Raw genomic sequence first — 25,640 nt, forward strand, 5'->3', positions numbered from 1 at the left:
CGTGTGTGGCACGTCCCCCCCTCGTCGATGCCATTGTTGAGGTGTAAAACTCAACTCGGAAAAGGCACAAAAACAACTGCAGCTTCAAGAGAGGAGTTCAGCTGCCAACAGAAGGAAAAGGTGAAGCCAGCGCTTCCCGCTCGGGAGCCGCAGCACCACTCATGGTTTTCCTACTGTTCCTGCTGCCTCCCAACACCAATGTTACCTCACTAACTGCTGGGAATTGTATTCTCTTGTCACTGCTCTTCATCCCTCTTCAGCTGCTATTTCTGGGCTGCTTCCCAGGACATTCAGCTTATTTATTTATATATATATAACACTGTAGGGTTCATCTTCATACAGTTATTTTGCTGCACATCCTTCCTGCCACCAGGTCCAGTTCCCTGTAGCGTGTCTACCTCGCCAAGAACATTTGGGAAGTTTTAATCTGCTGGCACTGGACATTCCTAGAAGTAAATTGGGAGGGATCAGATAAGTTGAAATACTGCTGACAGGAGGATCTGAAGTAGATTTACATGATATTTTTGAAAAAGTTTGTAATGGCCAACACCCAGCAGAGCCTCAAACGTCTGGGGATGTAGCAACAGTGTCCGGTCGGTGCCTGTTGGTCACTTCCGTGTGCCCACCACGCTTCTCCTTTCTGTAGCCCTTGTGCAAGGCACAGGAATTTCTGATGGCTGCAGGGCAGGAACCTGCCAGCCTCGTGGCAGATGAGTGGGCAAATAATGCCCAAAACACTCCCCTGAGCTGCTGCACTGTTGCAACAGAACCTGTTTTAGTGTCTCACCAAGCAGAAAACCCAAACAGCAGCAGCACCGTGACTTGGCATTTTAATTGACGCTGACTGCTCTTGCTCATATCCCAATTTCTGAGGCTCAGCGAGGTGGCAGAGGGAGCTGGAAAGGGGGAAGAGTCTTTTACATAGGTTATTTCCCCATGGAACAGTCTTCTACCCCGATTCCCCCATTCCCAGCCTTCCTGCCTGCTAGAGGAATCAGCAGCCAACACAGAGCAGGAAAAGAAGAAAGCATTTCACCTGCTGCTGCCTGCACAAGAGGCTGGCTGGATCCCCTCTGAGCTGCAGAATCCCTTGGGATGGTTTTATTTTGGATCAAGGCTGCCCTGATGAAAGGCTGGAGCCACCCAGCTCTGGGCAGCCTCAGCATCCCTCAGGCTGTGCCAGGGAAGGGAGCACAGCACAGTCGCTCTTCCTGCACATCCCTCCTTGTGGTGATTAGATCAGAGGGCAAGCCCAGAATAGCTATTTCGTGGAATGTCAGAGTTCCCCTCGTGGCGGGGAACTCCCTGGCGGGAGGGGGAAGCACATCCCTGACTCAGAAGTCACAGCACCTGGTGCCTCCCAACAGCAGCTTTTGCCATGATGTGAGCAAACAGGCTCTTGGCAAACCCTCGACTCAAGGGTTTCCTCGAGGTGTTCCTCAGCCCCGACTTCCCCTTGCGCAGGAAGCTCCATGCTCACAGCTCTTCCTGCCTGGAATCTGGGCTGCCCCAGCACCCACATCCACCTCCAAAAGAAACATGTTTTGCTCCCCCTCCTCTCCCATCCCCTCGTGACCAACAGCTGGCTTGGATTTGCTCCTCCACCTTCAGGAAGTAGAGCTGTTTCACACAGACAAGTGCATTTCCAGGTTATAAGTATCTTACATTTTTATCCAGCACCTAAATCTGAGCCCACCTTAATAAGAAAAGCTCCTGTGAGGTTTGGCCTCCTCAAAGCTGGTGCTGATCCTGTTTGGATTTGGGCAGCTCCTGTGCAGGTTCAGCTCTCCTCCGTTAAACAATATTTCCAGTGCACAAAAAAGCTTTCCCTGCAGAGAGAGACAGGACAAGGGGCACATGACCTGTTTTGGGAATTAAAGCACTGGTCCTGCTCTTGGCCACAAGGTGTGGACCTTCCTTGCTCACTCAGACCTTTCTTGTGTCCTGCTTTTTCCCTCAGTTCCCAAAACAAGAAGTTGCTTAAAAAAATACACAGAGAGGTTGTTGGACGAAACAAATGACAGAATAACTCCAGCACAGGGAGTTGGTGGAATAACTGTGCTCGTACCGAAAAGCTGCCTTTTTAACTCTGTCCCTTCCAACCACGATTGAGTCTCTCTGGGATTTTGCTGGCCCCTGTGCTAGGATGCAGCTGTCCCATTTTCCCAAAGCACAGCCCAGCCCAGGGCTCATGAGCAGCACCATGTATTCAGATGGAGAATTGTCCAGCTACAGGGTGTCATCCCACACCGACAGCAGGAGCAAAAATCTTCCCTGACATCCCAACTTATCAATTTCCTGTCCTTTCATGAAACGGGTTGGGATCTGTGTGAAGAAGGGATGACTGTGGGGCAATTCCCAGAACCTGCCGCGGCAGGGGAGTGCCTGCTCAGACCAGACAGACAGACAGCACAAACCACCTTGGGTTTTCCAGCCCCCAGGGCTGGACAGAGGGGCCTCTGCGCTGCTGTGAGTGTTTCCAGTCACTGGTGGTTGCAAAAGAGTGGAAGCGATATAAAGGCAAGGTCTGACCCCAGTGAAAGCTCCAGGCAATAATTTAGAGTAGGGTTCTTACCCAGGTGTCCCTGTGGGGCATTGCCTGACCCCAGGATGTGTGATGGCCTCTCCTCTGACCCCCCTCCCCACTCAAGCTGTTTTTACATTATTTTCTTTGAGGGAGAGGCAAAGGTGAAGTTACAGTTGATGTCATTTCATGGTTATGAGGAGTTTGAGTGACTTTGGCCACCAGCATGGGCTAACAGCACAAGTAACCTGAATTTCTGAGTCAATGAAGCCGGAGTCAGCCTTATCTGGATCATTCCTTTGGCTCTGTTCCCCTCAGCAGTGTTGTTTTTGGCAGAGCATGACCACAGTATCAGGGGGTTGCTCCGTTCTTTACTCTGTGTTCCCCTGGGAGCAGCACTCGCAGCTCCCTCAGCATTCCTGCAGTCTGTCCCTGCTGGATTCTGGCCAGCCCATGCCCTCCTCGCTGAGCTCGGTTTCTCACTTTCTTCCCCCCCACCTGTGATGCTGAGGCCGAGGCAGCCCCTGGGGAAGACGCTGTGATGCATTAAACGAGCAACTTCCACTTTATATTTCCCCCTCGGGCACGGGTTGGGCAACGCCCGAGTGCGGAGCCAAGGGGAAAACTTGGCGGATTTCACCGGGGAGCATCATCTCCGGCACCTCCTCCTCCTCCTCCTCGGGGCCCAGGGCAGGGGGCGAGGCAGGGCGGTCCGGCTCCGCTCCCAGCTGCACAAAAGGCACCCGAGGCAGCAGAAAGCGAGGGAGGAGAGCCCAGGAGAGCAGGTACAAGGGGTCAGAGGGATGGGAGGGGGGCTGGAAGCCAGGAGGGAGCTGTTTGGTGATGCTTTTCAGACCCCGGGGGTTCCTGCGGGATGTGGGGTGGGCTGCGGGTCCTGCTGGCAGTGGGGGACAGAGCTGGGAAGTCACTGATGTCCCTTCCCTTCAGTTAAACCGGGTGGGCAGCAAAGGGGACTCTGGTGACACAGGTCACTCACAGGGAAAGGCTTGGAGCAGCAGGGTCAGGGACTGGTGACAGAAACCCGGGACAGCGACGCTCCCAGCACTGGGAATGCTGTGGGGCACTGGGGCAGTGTCCTCGCCTGGCTGCCTCCCATATCCTGCTCCCAGAAAAAACTTACTCTGATGGGTAAGGCAAAACAAATGGGCACTGGTAACTCCAGGGCAGAGCAAAGCCCCGGGGCTGGCTCAGGGGGAGATCCGGGGTCACGAAATCAAGCGGTGCTCCTTTGGGAGTCACTGAAGTGGCTGAGCAGGTTTTGGAGGGGGTCAGACTTAATTGATTGTCATGCACTGGGATGGGAGACACAAAACCTGAGTCCTGCAGAGCCATGAAGGGCATCTCAAATCGTCTTGGTGTGAAAAGCCAGGTGTCTGCTAAGGAAGGCAGGAGCCTCTCTTAAAATGGAAAATGCAAAGCCCCTTCCTCCAAATTGTTATAATTTTGAAATTAAGGGGCTCTCAGGCGAAGATATGGGAGTAGGAATAACAGTTCTTTGGTGGGAAACATCAAAATAAAAATGCAGTAATACAAAACAACACTGACAGAGTCAGAATATGACCTGGCACCCTGTGGGTCAGATGGTGGCAGCAGTCCCATTCAATGGTGGCTGCAGCCCTCCTGCATGCCAGGGGTGGCTCTGTTGGAGCAGGGATCCTGGAGAAGGGTGGAATTTTCCTCTGAAGCTCCAGGGGTGGTGTAGATGGGCCTGGTCTTCTTCTGGGAATCCAGTGAAGAAGAAAGCTGCTCCTCTGGGAATCCAGTGGGATTCCAAATGTCAGATTCTATCCAGGTAGGAATGTTTGGCTCCCCTCCTGGGGGGAAGCATCTCCCAGTGGGATGATGGAATTTCATCAGCCATGCGGGGACACTCAGTGGCCCATGAGCAGAAGAGATCTCCCCAGAGGGAGGATTGGTTGTGGAAGAGGTAAAGAAAACTGCCCAATGAACAGAAGATAACTGCCCCACCTCTAACAGCTGGCAACAGAATGCACAGCCTCCCGGCCACATCTTGCATTTCCAGCCTAAGACACAGATTTTGCAGGAGGAAGATGGTATTGCAGGGGTTGCCTGGGAGAGAAAATAAAGGAAAATTCAGACTTTATCTACCAGGAATTCCAATGAATAGTGCTCTCCTTCAAATCATTCTCTGACGCTCTCTCTTTCTTTCTTACTCTGAAGTAAGATGTGTTTTATTTTGCTGGATAAAAAGGGATTAATGGATACAACTAATGAAAAAATTTCTGGACCTCAAGTAAATCTGGATTAATTTTAAGGGTATTCATTGACATATTATAATGATGGATTTAACGTTTATTTTCTCCAGGATGAGGATCCCTCCTGGCTGCCTTCATTTCTACTTCATTCCTTTCTTACTCAGCCAGGCACACGGATTCCTAATGTGGAGAACACCCCCAGCCCTCCAGGTTTATAACTACTCCTATTCAAATCTCTCCTCTGTCTCAGAAGCACGAGCTCCAAAAACAGCAAGAGCTCTCAATTTCTCACACAATGTCATTGAAAACATTACCAAGGGAGACTTGGAAGGATTTGACTGGCTGGAAGTTCTGGACTTCTCCTACAATCGGATCAGGGCTGTTGAGCCTGGAGCATTCCAGAGTCTGCTCAGCCTGGTTTCTGTGGATTTATCATTTAATGATGAGAAGCTGCTTCTGTCAGATCTCCCACCCCACCTGAAGCTTTCACCCGCTGGCAAAGCTCCGAGGTCTTTGCAGCTTTCCAGGAATTCTGGCAGATCCTCAGGGGCTGCTCTGGAGCCTTCTGCTCCTGCAGAGGAGCTGTCACGTTCTGGAGTTCTGTCTCTCCTGCAAATCCTTAGCCCCAGGCTCAGGAGAAGCCCAGGGAATCTTCTTCGGAGGGGAGAGAGGAACACAACAGCCCCTCCCACAGCCACACCTGAGCCCACCCTCTGTGGAACTCCCATCAACGGGACACTCAACCTGTCCCACAGCAACCTCACCCAGGACGAGCTGATGCTGAAACTGGATGACCATCTCTGCAAAGCCCAGCTGGACAGGATTTTGGAGCTTGACATCAGTCACAACAACGTGGAAATGGACCTTCTGTCTCTGTTTTCCCTGTTCTTCCACATGGAAAACACGCTGTCCATCGATGCCAGCTCCAACAAGTTAACCATTAACATCCTGGATCCTAAGTCCATCTGTGAGTTCCCATCCCACCAGCTTTTGTTCCTAAACATCAGCCACAACCCCATCAACAGCCTGGATACGCTGTGCCTCCCTTCCACCATCAAGGAAATTGATTTGTCCTTCACCAACATCAGCCAAATACCCCTGAATTTTGCTCAAAAATTGTTGAACTTGGAAAAAATGTATGTTCAAGGAAACCACTTCATCTACACAGTGTTCTCAGAAAGCGAGAATACACGTCCAACGTGTGTCCCTCCCCCTGGAACTGTGTACACCAACGCCCTCTCCTTTGTCAGGAAGGAGGTTGGGACACCCATTGAAAGCCTTCCAGAGAAAGTGAAACACCTGGGAATGTCCAACTGCTCCATTGTGGAGCTGCCAGAGTGGTTTGCTGACACAGTGGAAGAACTGTTATTTCTGGACCTCAGCAGCAACCACATTTCTGTACTTCCCGATTTCCCCCGCTCCCTGCAGCACCTCGACATCAGCAACAACGACATCAAAGTCATCTCCCCCAGTCTGAAATCCCTCTCCAACTTAACGATATTTAGGATTCAAAATAACAAAATTATGGGTATACACATGGAGGTTTTCCCATCAGCCTTAAAAAAGTGTGATCTTAGTAAAAACAAGGTGAAGGTGCTGTCCTTAACTTCTGCCCTGGAGAAGCTGGAACACCTCAATGTTTCTGGGAACCTGATCACACGTCTGGAGCCTGCCGGCCACCTTCCTGCACTGACCAGCCTGGACAGCAGCCACAACCTGATCCCAGAACTGCCCGATGGCTTCGGGGCGTCCCTCCCAGGGCTGAAGTACCTTAACCTATCAGGCAATAAGATCTCCTTTCTGCAGCGTGGCTCTCTCCCAGCTTCCCTGGTCGAGCTGGACATCAGTGACAACGCCATCACCACCATTGTGGAGGCCACGTTCGGCCCGCTGACGAGCCTCAGGGCTCTGACTGTCCAAGGGCAGCATTACTTCTGTACCTGTGACCTGTACTGGTTCGTGAACGTCTACCTCCACGAGCCCCAGCTGGAGATCAGGGGCAGGGAGGCCATGAGGTGCAGCTTTCCCCCGGAGCGCCGGGGCTCCCCGGTGGGCAGCAGCCGCCTGACGCTGCTGCGCTGCTCCCTGGGCGTGCAGCTGGCCGTGACTGCTGGCGCTGCCAGCCTGGCCGTGCTGGCCCTCACCGCGCTCTGCTGGCGGCTGGACGGGCCCTGGTACGTCAGGATGGGCTGGTACTGGTGCATGGCCAAGAGGAAGCAGTATGAGAAGCGGCCAGAGAACAAGCTCTTCGACGCCTTCATCTCATACAGCGAGCACGATGCCGACTGGACCAAAGAGAACCTGCTGAAAAAGCTGGAAAATGACGGCTTCAGGATATGTTACCATGAGAGGGATTTCAAGCCAGGGCATCCTGTGCTTGGGAACATTTTTTACTGCATAGAGAACAGCCATAAAGTGCTTTTTGTTCTCTCTCCCAGCTTTGTGAACAGCTGCTGGTGCCAGTACGAGCTGTATTTTGCCGAACACCGGGTCCTGAACGAAAACCTGGATTCCCTCATCATGATTGTGCTGGAAGATCTCCCACCCCACAGCGTCCCACAGAAATTCAGCAAACTCAGGAAACTGCTGAGAAGGAAAACGTACTTGAAGTGGAGCCTTGAGGAACACAAGCAGAAAATGTTCTGGCATCAGCTAAAAGCTGTCCTACAAACAAACAACGAGCCGCTCGTGAGAGCGGAGAACGGATCTGCTCTGGAAATGCAGGAGCTGGAATGAGACCCAGGGAACTCTGAGGGCTGTGCCTGGAAAGCCTGTGGTCAGATAAAAACATTTACCTCCCACAAAGGCTGCTGTGACGCCCAGGGGTTTGTCTGGGTCAGTCCCAGGAGAGGCTCCTAGGGGGACTGCAGCACACTCGTTATTCCCTCTGATAAAGAATCCTGAAGGGATGAGAGCTGAGCACTGATAAAAAGCCTTTTCCTCCTGGATGCTTGAATTCGTCCAGCTATTCCCAGCGTTTCTTTAAGTGCTGTGGATGTCGCCTGAAAGGAAGAACTGCTCGAGTCACGCTGCATGTCCTTGCTGCCTTCCTGAGACGGTGCCAGTGAGAAGAGGTGTCTTAGGACTGGACTACAGATTCCCAGTTCTGGGACAGCTTAAGGTGGGAACACGCCCTGTGTGCAGGTAAGAGAGCCACAAACCATGCTGGTGCACAGGGAGCAGCTCCTTTCTGTGCTTTGGCAAGGGAAGAGTAAAGATTGACTTAATTTGGCCCTCTGAGAGAGGCTAAACCCACTCTGCTACAGACTTTGAGTTCAGTGACTGCTGGAAGGGACGAGACTTGAAAATCTTTTGTAAATTCAGAATAAAATGTACAACCTGACAGTAAAAAAAGGACCAGCTGAGTGTGGTGGTGTCTGCTGTTAAATGGCTGGGGTGAGCTTTGTTTAATCACAAACATATGGGGGATAAGCAAGTTCTGTACATGGTTGTTTAGATTTAGGCAAGTTCCACCTTACACAGTCACCCTGACCCATTTCCAATGGATTCAGTTCTACCTCTGCAGGGGCCTTGCCCTCACCTAGTGCCACGTGACAATTTTATTTATTGTACTTGGGAAAAAACGAAAGAAGTTCAGCTGATCCAGCTTTCACATTCAAGGGAAATCAACAGACTGTTGACAGAAAATAAACACCAGGTGAGAACAAATTATTTGGTTTAGCATGGCTTGGACTTGCTCCTATGATGAGCAAACACAAACAAGTTCCCAGTAGAAAATCCCCAGTCCAGGAATGCAGCATGTTTGGAACACAGACTCTGAAAAGGAATTGGCTCTGCTGTGACAAAACAAGACCAATACCAACCGGTTTGCTGCCAAAAGGGGGAACATGCAACAAGCTTCTCCATTGACAGAGATCCCTTGGAACTCACTGCAAACCCACCTTTCCTCAGCAAAACTATTTGGCATCATCAGCTTTGAGGTTTTATATATTAGGATAAAACCCACAATCGTGCAGGCCGGCAGCTGAAAAAGCCAACTCTTCACCACAGAGATCTAGGGCTTAAAAAGACTGTGAATTATAAAAATATGAAATATTTTTGTTCATTTAAGCAACCAGAAGTCACTTGTTAATGAGATTAATGAGCCACAAGTAATTAATCACTTGTTTTTCTATTAACCTTCATGCTTTCCTCTTTCTAAAGCACTCAGTGGTCACATTTCTCACTTCCTCTCTTCCCACACATTTCCCACCTCCACATTCTGCTGCTTCCCTCTCAATACCACTGCTTCCTGTTAACCTTGCAGCGACTCTTTACTGGTTCTTTACTGGAGCTTTGCTGGTTCTGTGCTCAGCAGGCTTCTGATGGAAGAGACTAAGGGGAAAAAAAAAGGAGAAGTTATACTCCAGAAGAGTCTAAACCAATTACCTTATCAAAAATTTGATTATTTCAGTCAATGATTCACTGCAAAGTTGTACCTGCTTTCAAAATCCAATGTGGATTTACTACACCCGTGAACCTCCCACAAAACAGCTATTTAGTACGGCTGCAACTGTAAATGCAGCTGGAAAAGCAACTTAAAAGCAGATTAAAAGGTGTTGCACTTTCCTATCTGGCACTGTGATGCTGTACAGGTTAACAGCAATATTAATTACACCGGTGGTGTTAAGGGCACAGCTGGCATCAGGAGTTAAGAGAGAGCAAATCGCAAAGAGCTTTGATGGGATTTCAGTTCTTTTGTCACACAAAGGCAATAAAACCTCCTGCTTGGCCCCTTCTTGCTTTACTTCCACATGAAAACCCAATGCAAATGTTTTATGAGGTGTGAGTGGTTTAATTTTCAAACATGTGATGAAGTTCATGTGGTCTAATGGCACAGAAGTTGCACATACACACAGCAAACCCCCAAAGCTGCCTCGTGGATATTTTTTCCCTCCAGTATGATTTGTACTGAAGAGAAGTTCAAATACATAACAGTCAAACAAGATATTTTCATTATCTTTTATGCCTAGTTTAAAAAGAACCACATTATTCATTTAGAGAAAAATAAATCTGGGCAGAGAGAAAAGACTTTGGAAATAATTTTCATTTTACATTTGTATTAGAAAGTTGTTCACACTGATTTTATTGCAAGAAAGCTGGTTTGAATTATTCAGAATTAATTCATATCCAGTGTTAAACAAAGAACAGTGTTCCAGGAGAATCTTGAGAACAGTTTAGTTAACAAAAAGCCTGAACCAACAACTCACAGACAGCAATGATGTGGACATTTTTTGTTTCTAAAGTAACAAATCACGGTCCCATCACTGTCATTTTCCTGAAGATGTGGCACTTTCCTCGAGCAAGGCATCAAAAGCCTGTGGCACAGTTATTTTGGAGACACTGAGGCTCTGCTGAAGTCCACAGAAGCTGAAAGGTGATTGCTTGTTTGGAAGAGATCTGGCCACTTACAGCAAGAAAAGTCTAACTTAAATTAGACAGGGGGAAATTCAGGGGAATTTAAATGCCCCTCAATTGTTCTGTCTCCCAGGGAACTCCCACAATAAGATACAACACAAACGGGTGAATTTATTAAAAAAATACTTAACTTCTGTTATTTGCTCACTGTGTAGACAAACAGACAAAATTTCTAAACAGACAGATGAACTCAAACTGATGTTAGGCTTAACTCAAAAAACTTGTCATTCTGGTTTTAGAAATGTTAACAGCTGTCACTTCTGACTGTCAGGAACGGCCAAATCCCAATTTATACAAAGTCATGGGCACAAGAGCAAGCAGCAACACGACTCTGTGCCTGACAGCTGACCAGTTAGGGAATTCCAGAGGTGACTGTGCTCCTCCTGGTGTATAAGTCACACAATATTGCAAAATTCATCTTTACCCTCAAGTAATGCAAATAATTAGGTAGTGCATGGTTATTTCTATCAGACGTAAAACACTTCTCCAAATTATTTTGGGATACAGAATGCCACCATCATTAAAGGCAAGGCCCAGCAGGTATTAATATATATACTGCAGAGGTTTATCCCAGGGCCACACTTCCCAAATGTCCCTCCCCAGTGGAAACAGAGCACCGACCAAACAAAGCCTTGTCCCACTTGAAGAAGCCAAAACTGAAATGCTGAACTTCAGCTGAGTTCACAGAAATTTTGCCATTCATCTCAACAGAAGCAGGGTTTCACCCTGTGAACATAAAGGACTTTTGTTAATACTGAAAAACATTGATTCTTCCAACCTCCTGCAATGGGAAGAGTTTAAACTCAAATACTACCAAGCATCTCCCCAATTCTTCCTTCCTGAAAATACAAGGTATCTGTAAAACCTGGTGTTATCATAGGATGGTTTGGGTTGGAAGGGACCTTAAGGATGATCCAGTTCCACCCCATGCCACAGGCAGGGACACCTTCCCCTGTCCCAGGTTACTTTGAGCCCTGTCCAACCCGGCCTAATGACATAATGAACCACACAATCATGGCATCTAGGTTTTTTTTTTTACCTGCCCAGCAGTAAAACTTAGTAACAAAACCACCCTCGTGCAACAATTCCAAATCTAAAATATCCCCCTCGCTGGCTCTGCACGGGATGTCCAAGGAGGCGACAGCCCCGCGTTTGCTTCCAACGCAAACGGGAACGGTGTTTCTATTCACTGGCAGCAGCATCGCGGAGTTTGCAGCAATTCCTCCCCGAAGCGGAGCGGGGGGGCCCTCTGGAAGGGCCGGGTGGTGCCGAGGCTACACGGAGGGCAGCGGTATGAGCCTGGCGGGAGCGGCGCCGCAGTCCCGGAGTGCCATCCCGCTGCCGGAGCGATGGAGCGCGGCGCCGCAGGGCTTGGCGAAGGCGAAGGCGGAGCCCGCGGGCTGCAGGCTGTGCGGGGTGCTCACCTCCGCCGAGGGGCTGCTGTTGTACACGCTGTAGTAGGGCTCGATCCGCGTGTTCATCGGCGTGGAGCTGCTCTGCCCGTAGTGCTGCTGCTGCCCCGCGGACGCCTTGGGGCTCAGCACGCTGTCCTTGGAGTGGCTGGCGCCGCACGCCTGCTCCAAGCCCTTCTTCGGAGGCTTCGGAGACAACATGTAGGCCGAGTTGGTCTCGTGGTGGGACGACTTGTTCCTGTTGACCTCCAGGCTGCCTTTGCCCACGGCTCGAAGCCTCGTCTTGTGCTCGCAGCAGAAAAAGAGCAGGGCCGCGTACTGCAGGCACCAGAGCATGCGTCTCCGCAGCCCCGCGCTGTTGCGGGAATATATAAAGGGATTTAGTCCCGACTTGAAAAAAATGAGGGTAAACCCACACAGCTCGAACTGGTAGAGCACAAAGCCACCACTGCCGGACAGCATGTCCTGCACCAAGGAGATGGCCAGGGGCAGGCAGCACACCAGGACGGAGAGCACGATGACCACGCACGTCACCACCGCCTTGGAGTCTTTGGCCGCGGCCAGGTTGACGGCCGAGGCCAGCGGCAGCCGGCCGGCGAGCTTGGCGTGGCCGTGGGGCGGCTTGCTGCAGCTCTGGGTCCTGTACAGAGCGGGCACGGCCCCGGGCCCCGCGAAGGGCAGAGCCCTGGGGGTGCCCACGGCCGCGGCGGGAGGGCAGCTCCTCGCCCGCGCGTTCCTGCGCAGGGCCTGGGCGATCATCGCGTAGGACACGGACACGACGGCCACGCAGCAGATGAAGTCGGTCACGTAGAGGTAGAGGATGAGCTTGCCCTGCCCGCGGGGCAGGCTGGCCATGGGCAGGCAGAGGCGGGAGCCGCGGGTGCGCAGCGTGGCCAGCGTGGCCAGGGTGAAGCTGGCGGCCCAGAGCAGCAGCGTGAGCAGCAGCGAGCAGGGCGCGGAGGCGGCGCGGTGCGGGTGCTTGCCCAGCACCATGCGCAGCCGGTGCAGCGCGATCACCGCCACCGTCTTCAGCGACATGATGATGAAGCCGGAGCTGGTGAGGTGGAAGGTGAAGCAGAAGGTGCCGGGCACGCCGCGGGCCGGGCCGAAGAACAGGACGAAGGCGAACATGGGGGCGGCCACGCCGCAGATGAAGAGGTCGCAGAAGGAGAGGTTGAGGATCATGAAGTCGAAGTCGGTGCGGAATTTCCGCAGGGCCGGGTCGAAGAAGGAGAGCAGCACGATGAGGTTGCCGTAGGAGCCGAGGCAGAAGACGAGGGCCAGCAGGGAGGCGCAGGCGGCCAGCGTGGCGGCGTGGGTGCCCTCCCGCAGCTCCGCGGGGCCGCTGCCGTTCGCGCCCAGCTGCTCCGCGGGCCCGGCCGGCAGCCGCCCCGACCCGTTCATCGCCGCCCGGCCCCTTCACAGCCCGCTCATCGCCGCCGCGGGGCTCCCACCTTGCCTCTTCACCGCCCCCTCAGGGCTCCCGCCCGGCCCTTTCAGCGCCCGCTCACCGCCGCCTCAGCGCCGCCCGCCCCGCCATGGCGCCCGGCCCGGCCCCTCCCCGCTCCGTTCCGCTCCTCCGCCGCGGCGGGGCCGAGCCGGGGCGGGCGGCGGGGGCACAGCCGCAGCCTCTCCGCACCGGCGGGCACAGGCGGGCCCGCGGGAGGCGGCACCGAGCCGGCTCCCAAAGCCGCGCTGGCGCTGCGCGCCCGCCGCTCCAGCTCGGGGAGCAGCGGCGATGCGAGCGGGTGGAGCAGCACGGAGCGTGGTCTAGAGAATCACAGGGGCGTTCGGGAGGGAAGGGGACTGGAGTGCAAGACCATCTCGTTCCTCTCCCTGCCACGGGCGGGGACGGCTTTCACTAGCCCAGTTACTCCAAGCCCTGGCCAGCCTGGCCATGGACACTCCCAAGGATGGGGCAGACACAGCTTCCCTGAGCAATCTGTGCCAGGGCCTCTCCACCCTCACAGGGAAGAATTTCTTCCTAATATCCAATATGAACCTACTGTCTTTCAATTTGAACCCATTTTTCCTTGTCCTGTCCCATGCTCTTGTAAATAGTGTTGCCGCATCTTTCCTGTAAGTTTTCTTCAGGTACTGAAGGCTGCAGTTAGGTCAGCCTGAAGCTTCTCTTTTCCGGGTTGAACAATCCCAATTCTCTCAGCCTTTCCTCACAGCAGAACTGCTCCATCTCTCTGATCAACTTCATGCCTCCTCTGGACTCGCTCCAACAGCTCCTTCCTGCACCAGGACCCAGAGCTGGACGCAGTGTTCCAGGTAGGGTCCACCCAGAGCAGAGGATCTGTGCTGACTGCGCACCAACAAAACACCTGCCTCAACCCAAAACCTGTTCAGCATCAACATCAGAGCTCTGCATGCTGCTCCTGCCTGCTTGCACTTCTGCATCCCTCTCCTGAGCCAGCTAAGTGGGGCCAGGCTGCCCTTTGTGTTTGCTCAGAAGCAAAGGCAAAGCACCTTCTGTGCTCCCGCGGGGAGGGAAAACATTCAGCATCACTTCTTTATCTGTTAACTGCCAACTGCTATCACAAACTTAGTAGTGATGGAGAGTGCTAGATAGCTGAGCATTAAAAGGATGGTTTTGAAGTACTCACAGGGATGTGAGGGTGAGGAAACGCTCAGTTCTCCGAGGCGGACACAGCTGAAGGGCCTCCATGGCACTGGAGATCCAGGTGGAAGAGACCAAAATCCAGCCAGACAAGGCACAAAAGCATTATGGAAATACAGCAGAGCCAGTATTTCTGACTTAAGCATGCACTTGTCTTACATTCATTATATATACATTAATCTATTGTTTTAATAACCATCCCCTACCCCAGGTGCTTTGTAGAACCATCCAGACAGGCACAAGTGTGCAAGCTGGATACCTGAAAGCTTCCCAGTGCCACCTGCCTGCTTCTTTTTCAACACAATCCTTCTAAACCCCAGAGCAATATTTTTATAATGCTCTGGCTGGTGACAGCAGCCTGGCCTGTGAGCCTCGCCCTGCTAAACACGCTACCAGTGGCAACAGGGGTGGATTTGTTCTTGGGGCAAATGCAGCAGCTGGCTGCAGCAGAGCCTTGCAGCCTGAGCAGGTGCATTTTGGCTTGATTTTGTCCTTAAACTGGTTGTATACAAGAGGGGGAAAGTTCAAAACCCAAAACATGGTTTTCTGTGGCTTCAAATTATGTCCTCTCTCAGCTTGGCTTTCTCTTTATTTCCTCTCACTTGTATTTTTGTTTGCCAGTCGTAGTTAATTTGAAATCTGTGGGTGAATCTTGGCCCTCATGAGTAAGAGTTGCTTTTTCATTGACAAAACTGGACCTCCCTCCTTGAATTTTCTTATTTATAAACATTAGAGGACGCTTAAAGATGGGATTGAACAAGACTGACAAAATGTTACCCTAGTGCAAGAGTGGGGTTTGGTTGTTTTACCCCTCTAGAGTTATTAACTGTGGCTTGAACGGAGGGGAAATTGTAGCTGGTTCAAGCCTGCAAGCCTTAAACATTCCAGCAGAAAACGAGAAGGGATTGTTCTCAGGGAGCAAGGGAATGAGCTGAGGCAAAAAGGATCTCCATGGGAGCACAAAGCCCTGCCCAGCCCCTGTGGCACAGCAAAGTGTCTCACCAGTCTGTCCCTTTTAAAAAGGAGTTTCTAGCTTTTAAAAGAATTACCAAAGTTTGGGTGGGGGAGGAAAGTAGTGGAAGAAAGTGTGTTTTGCAAGATAGGAATCACAAGAGCAAAACTTACCTTGCACGAGGTACAAGGTATTTTCTCTTTGCAACAGCCAAGCCTTTCCTTAAACTTTAATTCCTTAAATTACTTGAAAAACTTCAATTTTTTAAATTTCCCTAAACTTTGATGCCTTAAATTACTTAAAAAGCACTTAAAAATCCAGTGCTCTCTATAGGAGAAGCAATGTTCCTAAGGCATTTTTGACAAGTGTTTTGCAGATATTTGCTGGACATTACTTTTAATTGTTGAAATCTGTCCTCATCTCAGCCAAAGATTTGTATCTTATGATTTTAACAAAAGAGTTCTAGGGGAAAGCAGCTGGAATAATAAAAGGGGAAATTAACCCAGGGAAAAAAAAAAAAAAAAGCCAGGAGAGAATAAATAAGAGTAGCAGTGAAAAGCTTTTAACAGAATACTTTCAGGGTGAACTCAGCTGGGCTTCTACCTGGACTTATTGTAATATGACTGTACTTATTGCTAGAGCAAATTTATTTGGTTTATTGCTGGCTTTGCTAAAAGCCAATCAGAAATGATGGCATCTCATAGTCCCCAAGGGAAGTGCGTGTCCAGCTCCATCTGCAGCAGCAAAATTTGCTCACCAATATTTTACATCTTGCACAGAGTTTGTCTTTGGCATTAAACCAGGCTGTAACTACCACTGCACCAATGCCCTGAGGACCTTGCCTTGGATTAACCACCTGGAACCCCTTCCTTGGAGTAGGGATTCCTCTGCCTGCTGGCAAGTGGGAAGTCTAGAGCAGGCTGAGGTTAAGTCCCCTTCCTTTTATTAGAAATTCCCAGAAGTTGCCTTTCAGGTACTGCAGGATGCTATGAGGATGCAAAACACATCAGCTGGTAACTCACAGCAGGGTTAGAGTTAAAATCTTCCCAGGACAGTGGCCAGCAAACCCTTCTGTTGCCACAGGGCTTTATTTTCCCCCTTGCATCTTACCAGATTATTGTGTTTTCCACAGCCCTGGGGAAAAGGGAGCTGGAGGCTCTGCTGCAGGATTCCGGGAAGCCTGAAGCTGTGGAAGGAAGTGTGAGACTGAGCAGGGTGTGGGATGCTGGGGATGCCTAACTGTGAAAAACTGACAGGAGACATCATCACATCATCCAGTGCACCCAGCACAGCAGTCCCAGCAGCCTGGGAAGGAAGTGAGAAGGGGGAAAGGGAGATACCTGGACATAACAGGAATACAGTCATAATATACCAGAAATAAGGAACTTCATCCCTTTGCCTCTTTAATTAAAACTCAAATCCATCCATTCATGAACTTGTTAGCAACACAATCCACCAGCGCTGAGACTGTGGTACCACAGGTACAGCACAGGTTAAAAGTCAAATTTGCCTACTTGGAAATTTTCTTACATATCAAAATAAGCATCAAATATATATTTTGATATATATGATATCAAAAAATCATCCACCTGATTACGGAAATATGGGATATCACACCACTTAATGGTCTAGCAAGAGTCACTGAGCAGTACATCACTGGCAACTTGAGCATTTATTAACCAAACCAAACCCCCAAAAAGTCCAACACAAAAACCCCAACCTCAACAAACCAAAACACCTCCCAAACCTCCCAAATTCTGCCTTACATCTTTGCCTTTCTTTGGTGCTTCCCCATGATGGTCACAGGTTATCATTGCAGTCTGACAGGTGGTCACTAAGGATGTCCAGGCTATCAAACTATGCTCAAGATATTTTTCCATCTCCTTTCCTGTTCCAAGGGGAAAAATTCTCTCTTCTCATCCTAGAAATCTCTCCCTCTCCAGACTGAGGTACTGCAGTTGGTTTATCTTGACAGCTTCAGGGAAAAGACAGTAAAAGACATCAGTGGTGAAAGTTCAGAATTCAGGATGTGGGTGTTGCTTGGGGAAAGTTGGGAATAAATCCAGTACTGGAGTTGTGGTATTTGGTGGTAAAAAAATTGTTCCTGCACTTTCAGGACGAGACTAACAACCCTTCCCTCACCAAAACTCAACCAGCACAAGTTTGCTCACACTACCACAGGTGTGTTTTATCTTATAGAAATGTATCTTGAATATTTTGCTGTATTTACTAAAGGATCTCTTTGGGTAAAGCAATCTACTGTTGATTTATAACGTGTTGGGAATTAATACTACTCCTGACCAGAGCATGATTCCCTACAGTGCACTGAATCCTCAACCAATTCCAGCTACACCCTGACTAAGGAAAGAGATTCCCAAGTACAGCACAAAGCAGCAGAGCTGCAGAACAGCACATGCAGTATCTACTCCAACACTTCATCAGCCAAGGATCCTTTAAAGATGATCCTCTGCAGCAAAGGCATCACTTGTAAAGATTTAATTCCATCACTTGTAAAGATTTAATTCCATCAGCAAAACCCTCTCTCCAACAAAAACTAGTTTCTCCAGTTCTCAGAAGTTAACAGGTGTTTTCCTGGCACAAGATATTTTTCCATAAATGTAAAAGCTGATTTCCTAGACATTAGAACAAGATCTTTAATTAACCCTTAATGATGCCTTAACTCCTTACCAAATCCCAGGACAAACACAGGCCTCATCCAAGCTCAAAAGCACTGTAAAAACCTGAGGTTTCAGTCTCAAACCAACACATTTCCTCTTTAGAAATACAGGGAGATGCAGTAGTTACAAACAGTCCATTTATTGGGTCTTAAACTACATACACAATTGAAATCATAATTTTGGCACTACGCTATACAGTGGTTACATCCGTGTGCTGACACTCCTTAAATACTGCCCCAGGAGCACTGCTGTGCTTGGAAATTTGGGATGAGCCACACAAAGGTCTCAGTGCTCCTGGGGGATTTTGCATGAAAGATGAAACACACACCAGTTTATGAGTTATTTCCGTGTACCTCACGTTCTATGAATGGATCACGCCAGAATATGTGATGTCAGCATTGAGAAATGGCCACACGTGTTGCAGTAAAATCTGAATGAGACACAGACATGAGATACAGGAAAAGCAAAACAAACCCTCTCAGACACAAAGAGAGATTCGGTTAAAGAAAATAATTTAAAAAACTAAGAATGGCATTTGTTTTGATACAAAAGCCAGAACCACTACTGTATTAACATCTAGATATGAATCTTTACAAATTAATCTCACAATGGTGTTATGTAAAAGGTTGCAAACTGTACAATGTTTTGTCAATGCAATGCCTCTACAATTTATACAGTCTTTTACAACTATGTAACACATATTAAACAGCTTGTTAAACAGCCAATCGATACCAGTCTCTTAACAAAGCTGCAGGCAAGAAAACACAGAGCTTCCACAATCTTCAAACAAGATATGTTTGCTCAATCTTTAGGAGAATACACTGTTAAAAACTGCCTTTCCACACTGTGCATACATTTCATTCCGTGAATTCAACCACCACCAACAGTCCATTTCCTATCTGTGGGTTCTAATTACATGGAAATACCCATTTCCCCCTTAAAAATATGCAGAGAATCATAGATTTTTTTTATTCCACACGTGGTCAAGACACCCCTGAAGGCCTGGCCAGGCAGCAGGAGCTGCCCATGCTGCGTCCTGCCACCCCTGCACTGCACAGAGCTCAGCTATTTACATTTGCACAAGGGAGAGAATACAAAAAGGCAATGCTGCCCTGAGGTGGACTGGATGGTACTCAAATCCCAGTAGTGAAAAATAAAACTCTGAGGAAGGAAGGCTCCTGGGGTTGTGTATGGACTGGGGGAGGAGTTGCATCGGCAGAATTGGAGAGCTCCACTGGGAAAATTCCGGTTTGCGGCACTCTCTGGTTCTGCACATCCTTAATGTCGGGAACAGGGGCAGAAGAAGGGGGTGAGGGATGTGCAGTGTAGGTCACTGTGTGCAAGGAAGCAGAAACAAGACTGATGTGTGATGCAGGCCAAGGAGAAGGGTCTTGCCATGGACTCACGATGAGGCCCTGCAGGCGCAGCCTCGGGGCTCCCCCGGCTGCTCCCTGGGGAGGTGAAATTCCTTTTGAGTAGAACCAGGTCTCTACGTTTGTATTTAACAGTAGTTTTGATTAGGCATCAGGATTTCCAGCACAAAGTTCTCTACATGATCAATTTCTTTTGAGTTTCCTTTATTTTGCAGAAAAATTCCTATATCCTCATTTTCCCCAGGAGAAGCCTGAAAAGAAAGAAGAAAGAGTTCAAAACACAAATATTGCCTCATGCTCTTGTTCATATGAAAAGACAAATTAAAGCTTCTCTTGGAATACTGTCACAAAACATCACAATACAACAGAGATGGGAGTCTTGTAGTGTAACAAAGAGAAACCCCAGGAATGGATTCACTCTTTGGGGACATGCCTGTGTGAAGAGCCCTGGCAGCAAAGCCAGAGTGTGGAAGAGGAAACCGAGTGGTAGCAGCCATTCCCCATCCTGAGATGTAGGTGATAGCCTGGACTGGGTGGTGTAAAGTCCTCAGAGGCATCAGAAGAACAAAGCAGCACTTTAGGGGCACTGCCAGGCATTTAAAAGGCAGCCAACTGGCAGAAAATGGAGAAAAGGAAGATCAATATTCAAGAAAAGAAGTGTAAATGTCTCAGCAAAGCACAGGGATGCACAGAAAGATGGGCAATGTTTAAAATATTTAACCAAAATAAATCTGACCAAAACCACTGGAAGATGCCAAGGGCCAGAAATTCGGCTGCAGCATTTTCCCTGTGGTTAAGGATTCTTCCTGACTCTGGAGTAGAATTCCTAAGGGTGAAGCTTATGGCAAAGCCCATCAGCTGACCCACCTATGCATAATAGCAGGGTGAAACCAGGAGGTCAGTGAGCACCAGAAGCTGGTCATCTGTGAACTGCTGCTTGTGCTCCTGCCAGTTGTCGTGGTGGGTCCTCCGGAAATTGGACAGCGTCTTCTTCACCGTCATCTGCCAGCACAAGTGGGATGGAGCTCTGTCAGCCAGGGACCATAGCTCCACACCAAAACCAACGTTGGAGACAGCAAACGCCACTGCTCAATACCACCAAGGCTTGGAGCAGACCCAGAGGATAGGAGAGCTCTGGGGAATTCAGCCCATGGTTTTAATTTTCACAGTTTCACCCTTTTGACCAGGGTCATGACTCCAACATTCTTATAAAAAGGATTCCTGGGCCGACAGTTTTGAGCTAGGAAACATTCGGAGATTCTCATAAAATAAAAGCCAAGTGCTTTTCCCCCACTGCCTTTTTCTTGGCTGTTTCAAAAGGGTGTTTTTGGTCTGAAAACATCAAAGGAATTCTTCATCTCACTCCTCTGGCTAAAACAGCCACAGTCAACAAAACCCAACAGACAGGGCAAAACAATAAGAGTTAAAGGCAATGATTTCTTTAAAAACTTATTTCTAGGGCAGCTCATAACACTAAATTTAAAACATTCCAGACTGGTGTTTTGGTTCAGGTTGACGTTTCCTAGAATGGCATGCACAAAAGGGACATCATTAATGAAAAAAGCCCACTTCCTCATTATAAATATAGTTCTTGCAGCTTTCAGTTTAGTCCTTTAAATTTGAAAGCAAGGACAGATCTACCACAAAAAATAATTAAAAACGGGTCGTGCTTTAAAACTATTAGGAGTCATTTAGTAAAAAGCAGCAGAAATTAAACTTCTTAATAGGTTCCTATGCTTTTCTAGGAAAAGAGAACTAAGAATGAGTCACGGGTATTCAGCTGCGTTCTGTTGAATTGAGAGCTGCTGTGTTTTTACCTCAATAGGCTGGGGATCATTGAGGTGGGCACTGAGATCCATGAGGAGCTGTGGCATCCAGGTGGGCACATCGTAGGGACTGGACAGGATGCAGGCACTGAGCCCCAGGACGCCGGCGTGGCGCTTCACCAGGTCTGCAAAAGCAGGGCAGCAACCCACCTCAGTTAAAGAAAATCAGCAACAAACCCGTGGCACTGCAGAGACCTCCAGCTCTGTAGAAATTCAGAGATTTCTTCAGACATGAACTTATGGACCTCCAGATTGGCTCTGCTTCTTTACTCAGAATCCCAGATTCATTCTCTTATCTCTAATTTTTTACACCTCTTTCCAATAGGAATCAATCTGCAACTGCTGGACACTTTATAAACATTTCAAATGAGCTTCCCTCTCTCAAAGTAACTCATGACTAACTCATGAACGACATCTCCATGTTCCCTCTTTCTGCATTCAGAGTGTTTTCTCAAATCCCAAAACTACTTGACAATATGGAAAGCAAACTTCTGGGTCAAATGACTGCAACTCAGATGCATTTAATGCCCAGGCAGAAGCCAAAGTTCCAAATCAGGGTTAACTAAGGGAGTTTTTGCTCTGGTTTATTTTTTGGTTGGTTGTTTTGAGTTTGTTGTTTGGTTTTTTTAGAATAAAAACCGCACACTGCTAACAAATAGAAGGTAAGATGGGCAAGGAGTGAAACTATGTTGTGACTTTATTTATTGAGGAACTTGCTATCCCTCATCATCTGCATCCTTATCTCTGGGAACTGGAAAAACCTCTTTAATGTTAATTCTAAAATAGTAAGAAAATAATTTAACATAGGAATACATCATCAAAATATTTGCCTTTGCTGTGTATTCTTACCATTAACGTCGCAAATCAAATTCTACGGCAGTCTATGTTACCCAAAACACCGATTTTCTTCCTGAGCTGCTTTCTTACCCCCTGAAGGAATTGTGTCCCCCACTGAGGCCAGGTCCCTCTTCCTTTTCTTGGGGAGCCTCATCTTGCAGAGCTGCTCGAAGTGAGTCTGCATGGGCCCGTCCATGGTGAGGAAGTTGCACTGCAGGAGCCCGCTGAGCGTGGTGGCAGCCATCTCCCTCACCTGGCCACACGTGGGACACAACACAATTTATTTATGCCCTATTGCCCTTTTAAGCACACCCCACTAACCCCAGTGTGCAAATCTTGCTTAGCAAAAGCCTTTAAAGTATTATCCTGCTATTAGTAGTTTATTAGACAGCTCTTTAAAATTAATAAACACGCTTTGCTGTGATACAGAACTAGCGTCGCAAAATTTGCCATAAGGTGACCTGCTACTCAAGGAAATCATGTAATTTAACTCCACTGTCAACAGAAGAGCTTTAGAAAGTTTAAAAACAAACATTGACCGAGGCCAAATTATCAACCTGCTCATGCAATTGCTAACAGGCTCTCTACTGACATCAGTTTTAAAGAGGGCTTTATTCAAAAGCATTTAGTTTTTCACAAAAGCAGAAGAGCTTTTCCAAGAAAAGGCAGGAGGAATGTTCCAGAGACTCAACTGATTCTGTTCTACTCATAGCACAAGTATTCTTTGAAAGACACAACAGATGCTGCATTAATAAGCAACAAAACAAACTTTATTATCAACAACTCTGTTCTGCAATGCTCCAGCATCATAGAACTTCCTCAAGTACCAGATCTCTGCACTACATGAATAAAACCAGAAACCCAGGTTGGAAAAACATTCTTAAGGGTAACACAGAAACAGCAAAGAACAAGACTAAACTTAGCTTTCATCTAATTGCCAAGCCATTCAAAATATAGATCTCCTTTTCCATTCTTTTTAAACAAGCCACAGCACCTTGTTAGTGAATTCCAAGTAGAGACAACTCATCCTTGCTTTTAAAAACAAGTGACTAACCCATCGGTGTTACTTATTTCTCTCATCTCCTCAAATCTCCCCAAACCAGGAAGTAATAGATGTGTAAAATTGAATTTAAATTGGGAGACCCTCCAAAACTCACTCCCACTTCCCATAATTACATTCTGACAAAAGCCTCCCAACATCTACAAACTTGCAAACCAAATCAACTGGTTGAGATGCTGCCACCAGATTTTTGATAGGTACATTCTGTCACAGGTAACTGCAAACAGAACACTTGTCTCTGTGGAGCACAAACACCTGCTCTGAATCCAGTGCAGCAGATTATAATAATAAATTACGTCCTTGAACATGATGTTCTGAGCCTCACAAAGCCATAAGTACAGCTGCAAGAGCTGCAATAATTAAAGAGAGGAAGTTCAAATCAGCTCTTGAGACTCTGACCCATTCCATTTAAATTTCTACAAGGCACTATTTCTAACGTGATCTACTTTGCTGACAGTGAAGGAGGAAGGATGAGGTGAGAGGCTGGCAGTGTTGTTTATCAGCAGATTGTGAGTCCCTGAAGAGCTGAGCTATTAAATGAGACATGATGTGCTAATACAAGAGCCAGACACAAAGCAGCTCGGCTGGGAAGTGAGCGAGCTCTCAGGAGAGCTGGGCTCATTTACATCCCTACTCCCTGTACTATAACCACTTTAATTTCTAAATTAATCACCCAGCTAGAAGGAACACTTTGCTGTGAGGAGCACCTGGAAGCAAAGTCTTTAAAATCATTCACGAAGCAGCTGATCACTCACCACCTCTGGCACTAAATAATTTCTAAATGATCACACTCATGATGAAATACACAATATCAAAATGAGAGGAGTCTCCCCATCACCTATGGGGTTTGAGTTTTTTTGATCAGAAAGGACTGATCACTGTCTATAAAAGTGCAGCAGAATCAGAACAAAACCACTCAACAGCACCAGCCAAACCCAACTGCAGAAGTTGCAAGGAGCTACTTGAACAGAGAGAAAATACTCTCATTCCTATAAAACTGCAGTGCAATATGAAAAATGCTTATCAAGACATTGAGTGCTGTGCATATTAAAACAACCATCATCAGGACTGGCCCTTGGTATCAGAATAAGCAAAAAAATAAAAGTATCTTAAAATCCAAGAACCAAAACCTCAATTCTATAGAGCGAAGACACCAAATCCTAGTGAAAGCCAATGATTCTCATCTTAAAAATCCAGCATCCAAAAACCACACAGGAATTACTCAGCAGGATACTGCATCTTGTCAGTTATTACCAAGAAAGAACAAGATTACTTTTCAGAGAAAAGTGAAAGCTTCCATGGCAACAGCATGATCCAGAGTGGTTATGAGCACAGGTGGGCTTTTTGGATTTGCACCTCTGCGGTGCAGAGAGATAATTTGGTACATTCAAGGTAACTCGATAAATTGCATTCAAGTGAATAAAAGGTATTTTTCAAAATGGTGTGAGATTATGAGGTAAGTGTTCTGACAAACAACTTCTGTAGGATTGCAAGGTGATGCTGAATCTTTCTCCTACAAGGAAAAAAGCATCCAAAAGTAGGATTTCGTTGATATTTGGCAACTGCACAAACACCAGGGAAAATGATGGTGCAGGGGAGATAGGCCAGGCAGGAGGTTAACACTAAAGATTCTTAACTTTGCTTAAACATGACTTAAATTCACATAATTTAATGCAGGCTCCTCAGTTCTAGGTAGTTCTTGATGGAAATATAAAGAGTATTTTTGTCATTAATATGGTATGAATATATGTGAGGCAGACCTACAGAGTGATAAAGTGATTTTACACACTTTTCACACAGGAAGGGATTTGACCTTGGATGTTGAATTTTCTACCAACACACATTTATAGTGGAATTAATAATATCCCTATTTCATGCACTGAAGCCAAGCTCCAAGCAATGCACCATTCTGTGAAAAAGAGGAATGCAGTGTTTTTTTTAAAAAGTTCCACTACTGGAGTACTTCATTATCAACTGTTTTCCTGGAATGAATATGAAAGAAACAAATCCTATAAAGCTCATTTTCAAAGCAGGAAGAATGCTGAGCTAGAAATACCTCCTGAACTAATTTACATGTCGGATTTTCCATAAAACTTGACAAAGGCCAAGAAACAACGGTGTGAAAGGAGTGCAGAGAAGGGATCACTTGCCTCAAGCTGTTCATCTTCCAGGAGTTTTATCACCAGCCACCTGATGTCATTGACTGCCTCGCTGTTGTTGAGGAAGATGAAGAGATTGTAGAACACCATGGTCTGGAGGTAGGTTAAGATGGTGTATCGGGCATGCCAAGAATTGCTTTTTGCTGTCTGCAGTGAATAAACCAGGGTGAGAAGGAAAAAATGTCAAAGAAAGCAGGCCCCTGATGAAAAGTGAACAATATTTAAGAAAAAAGCTTCTGGGGGCAGTTGCAAAGAACTTCCTTTATTCAGGTAATTTTGTTTCATTGACCTTTTATTTCCAAAGTAGGCAGTTATTATTTAGGGAATAATTTTCACAGGCTTCACTTCCAAAGCAGATTGTTCAACAGAAATATATTGTAAAACTCTTAAAAAAAATCAGATTCAAGGGCAGTTCTTTAGCTGAAGACTCATTCTGAAACTGGATTTTGAACTGTTATGCTCATGAGGAGACTTATAGTGATCCACTACTGAACCAAATGTTAATATATCAAAATGCTGTTCCATTTGTTATCAAAAG

At 47.5% G+C, this 25,640-nt stretch overlaps 3 protein-coding genes across 4 annotated transcripts in view; 1 reads left to right on the top strand and 2 right to left on the bottom strand.

Annotated features, from left to right (window-relative positions):
• The first annotated feature begins 31 nt into the window (after positions 1-31).
• Positions 32-8,101, top strand: LOC119698970 (toll-like receptor 2). 2 transcript variants are annotated; one of them, XM_038131851.1, is made up of 2 exons: positions 32-120; positions 4,872-8,101. In XM_038131851.1, exon 2 carries the CDS (start codon positions 4,873-4,875, stop codon positions 7,495-7,497), a length of 2,625 nt encoding a protein of 874 aa, XP_037987779.1. In that variant the 5' UTR covers positions 32-120; position 4,872; the 3' UTR covers positions 7,498-8,101. The 2 variants fall into 2 exon arrangements, with proteins under 2 accessions (XP_037987779.1, XP_037987778.1); XM_038131850.1 differs by lacking the exon at positions 32-120 and adding an exon at positions 3,192-3,309.
• Positions 8,102-9,547: 1,446 nt separating this feature from the next.
• Positions 9,548-14,500, bottom strand: GPR75 (G protein-coupled receptor 75). The gene has a single exon (XM_038131857.1). It carries the CDS (start codon positions 12,993-12,995, stop codon positions 11,454-11,456), a length of 1,542 nt encoding a protein of 513 aa, XP_037987785.1. The 5' UTR covers positions 12,996-14,500; the 3' UTR covers positions 9,548-11,453.
• Positions 14,501-17,962: 3,462 nt separating this feature from the next.
• The window catches only part of PSME4 (proteasome activator subunit 4), a 44,124-nt gene continuing 36,446 nt past the window's right edge, over positions 17,963-25,640 (bottom strand). Inside the window, exons 43-47 of the mRNA XM_038131849.1 lie at positions 25,094-25,249; positions 21,974-22,136; positions 21,038-21,171; positions 20,088-20,222; positions 17,963-19,471 (exon numbers count right to left, since the gene is read on the bottom strand). Of these exons, the coding sequence (XP_037987777.1) occupies positions 20,088-20,222; positions 21,038-21,171; positions 21,974-22,136; positions 25,094-25,249 (588 nt within the window). The 3' untranslated portion in view covers positions 17,963-19,471. The remainder of the gene's footprint in view (positions 19,472-20,087; positions 20,223-21,037; positions 21,172-21,973; positions 22,137-25,093; positions 25,250-25,640) is intronic.

Source organism: Motacilla alba, chromosome 3 (genome assembly GCF_015832195.1).
Source record: "Motacilla alba alba isolate MOTALB_02 chromosome 3, Motacilla_alba_V1.0_pri, whole genome shotgun sequence".
NCBI classification, from domain to species: Eukaryota; Metazoa; Chordata; class Aves; order Passeriformes; family Motacillidae; genus Motacilla; species Motacilla alba.

Coding starts and splice junctions, on each gene's coding strand:
- LOC119698970 (XM_038131851.1), top strand. CDS start 4,873: ATGAGGATCCCTCCTGGCTGCCTTCATTTCTACTTCATTCCTTTCTTA.
- GPR75 (XM_038131857.1), bottom strand. CDS start 12,995: ATGAACGGGTCGGGGCGGCTGCCGGCCGGGCCCGCGGAGCAGCTGGGC.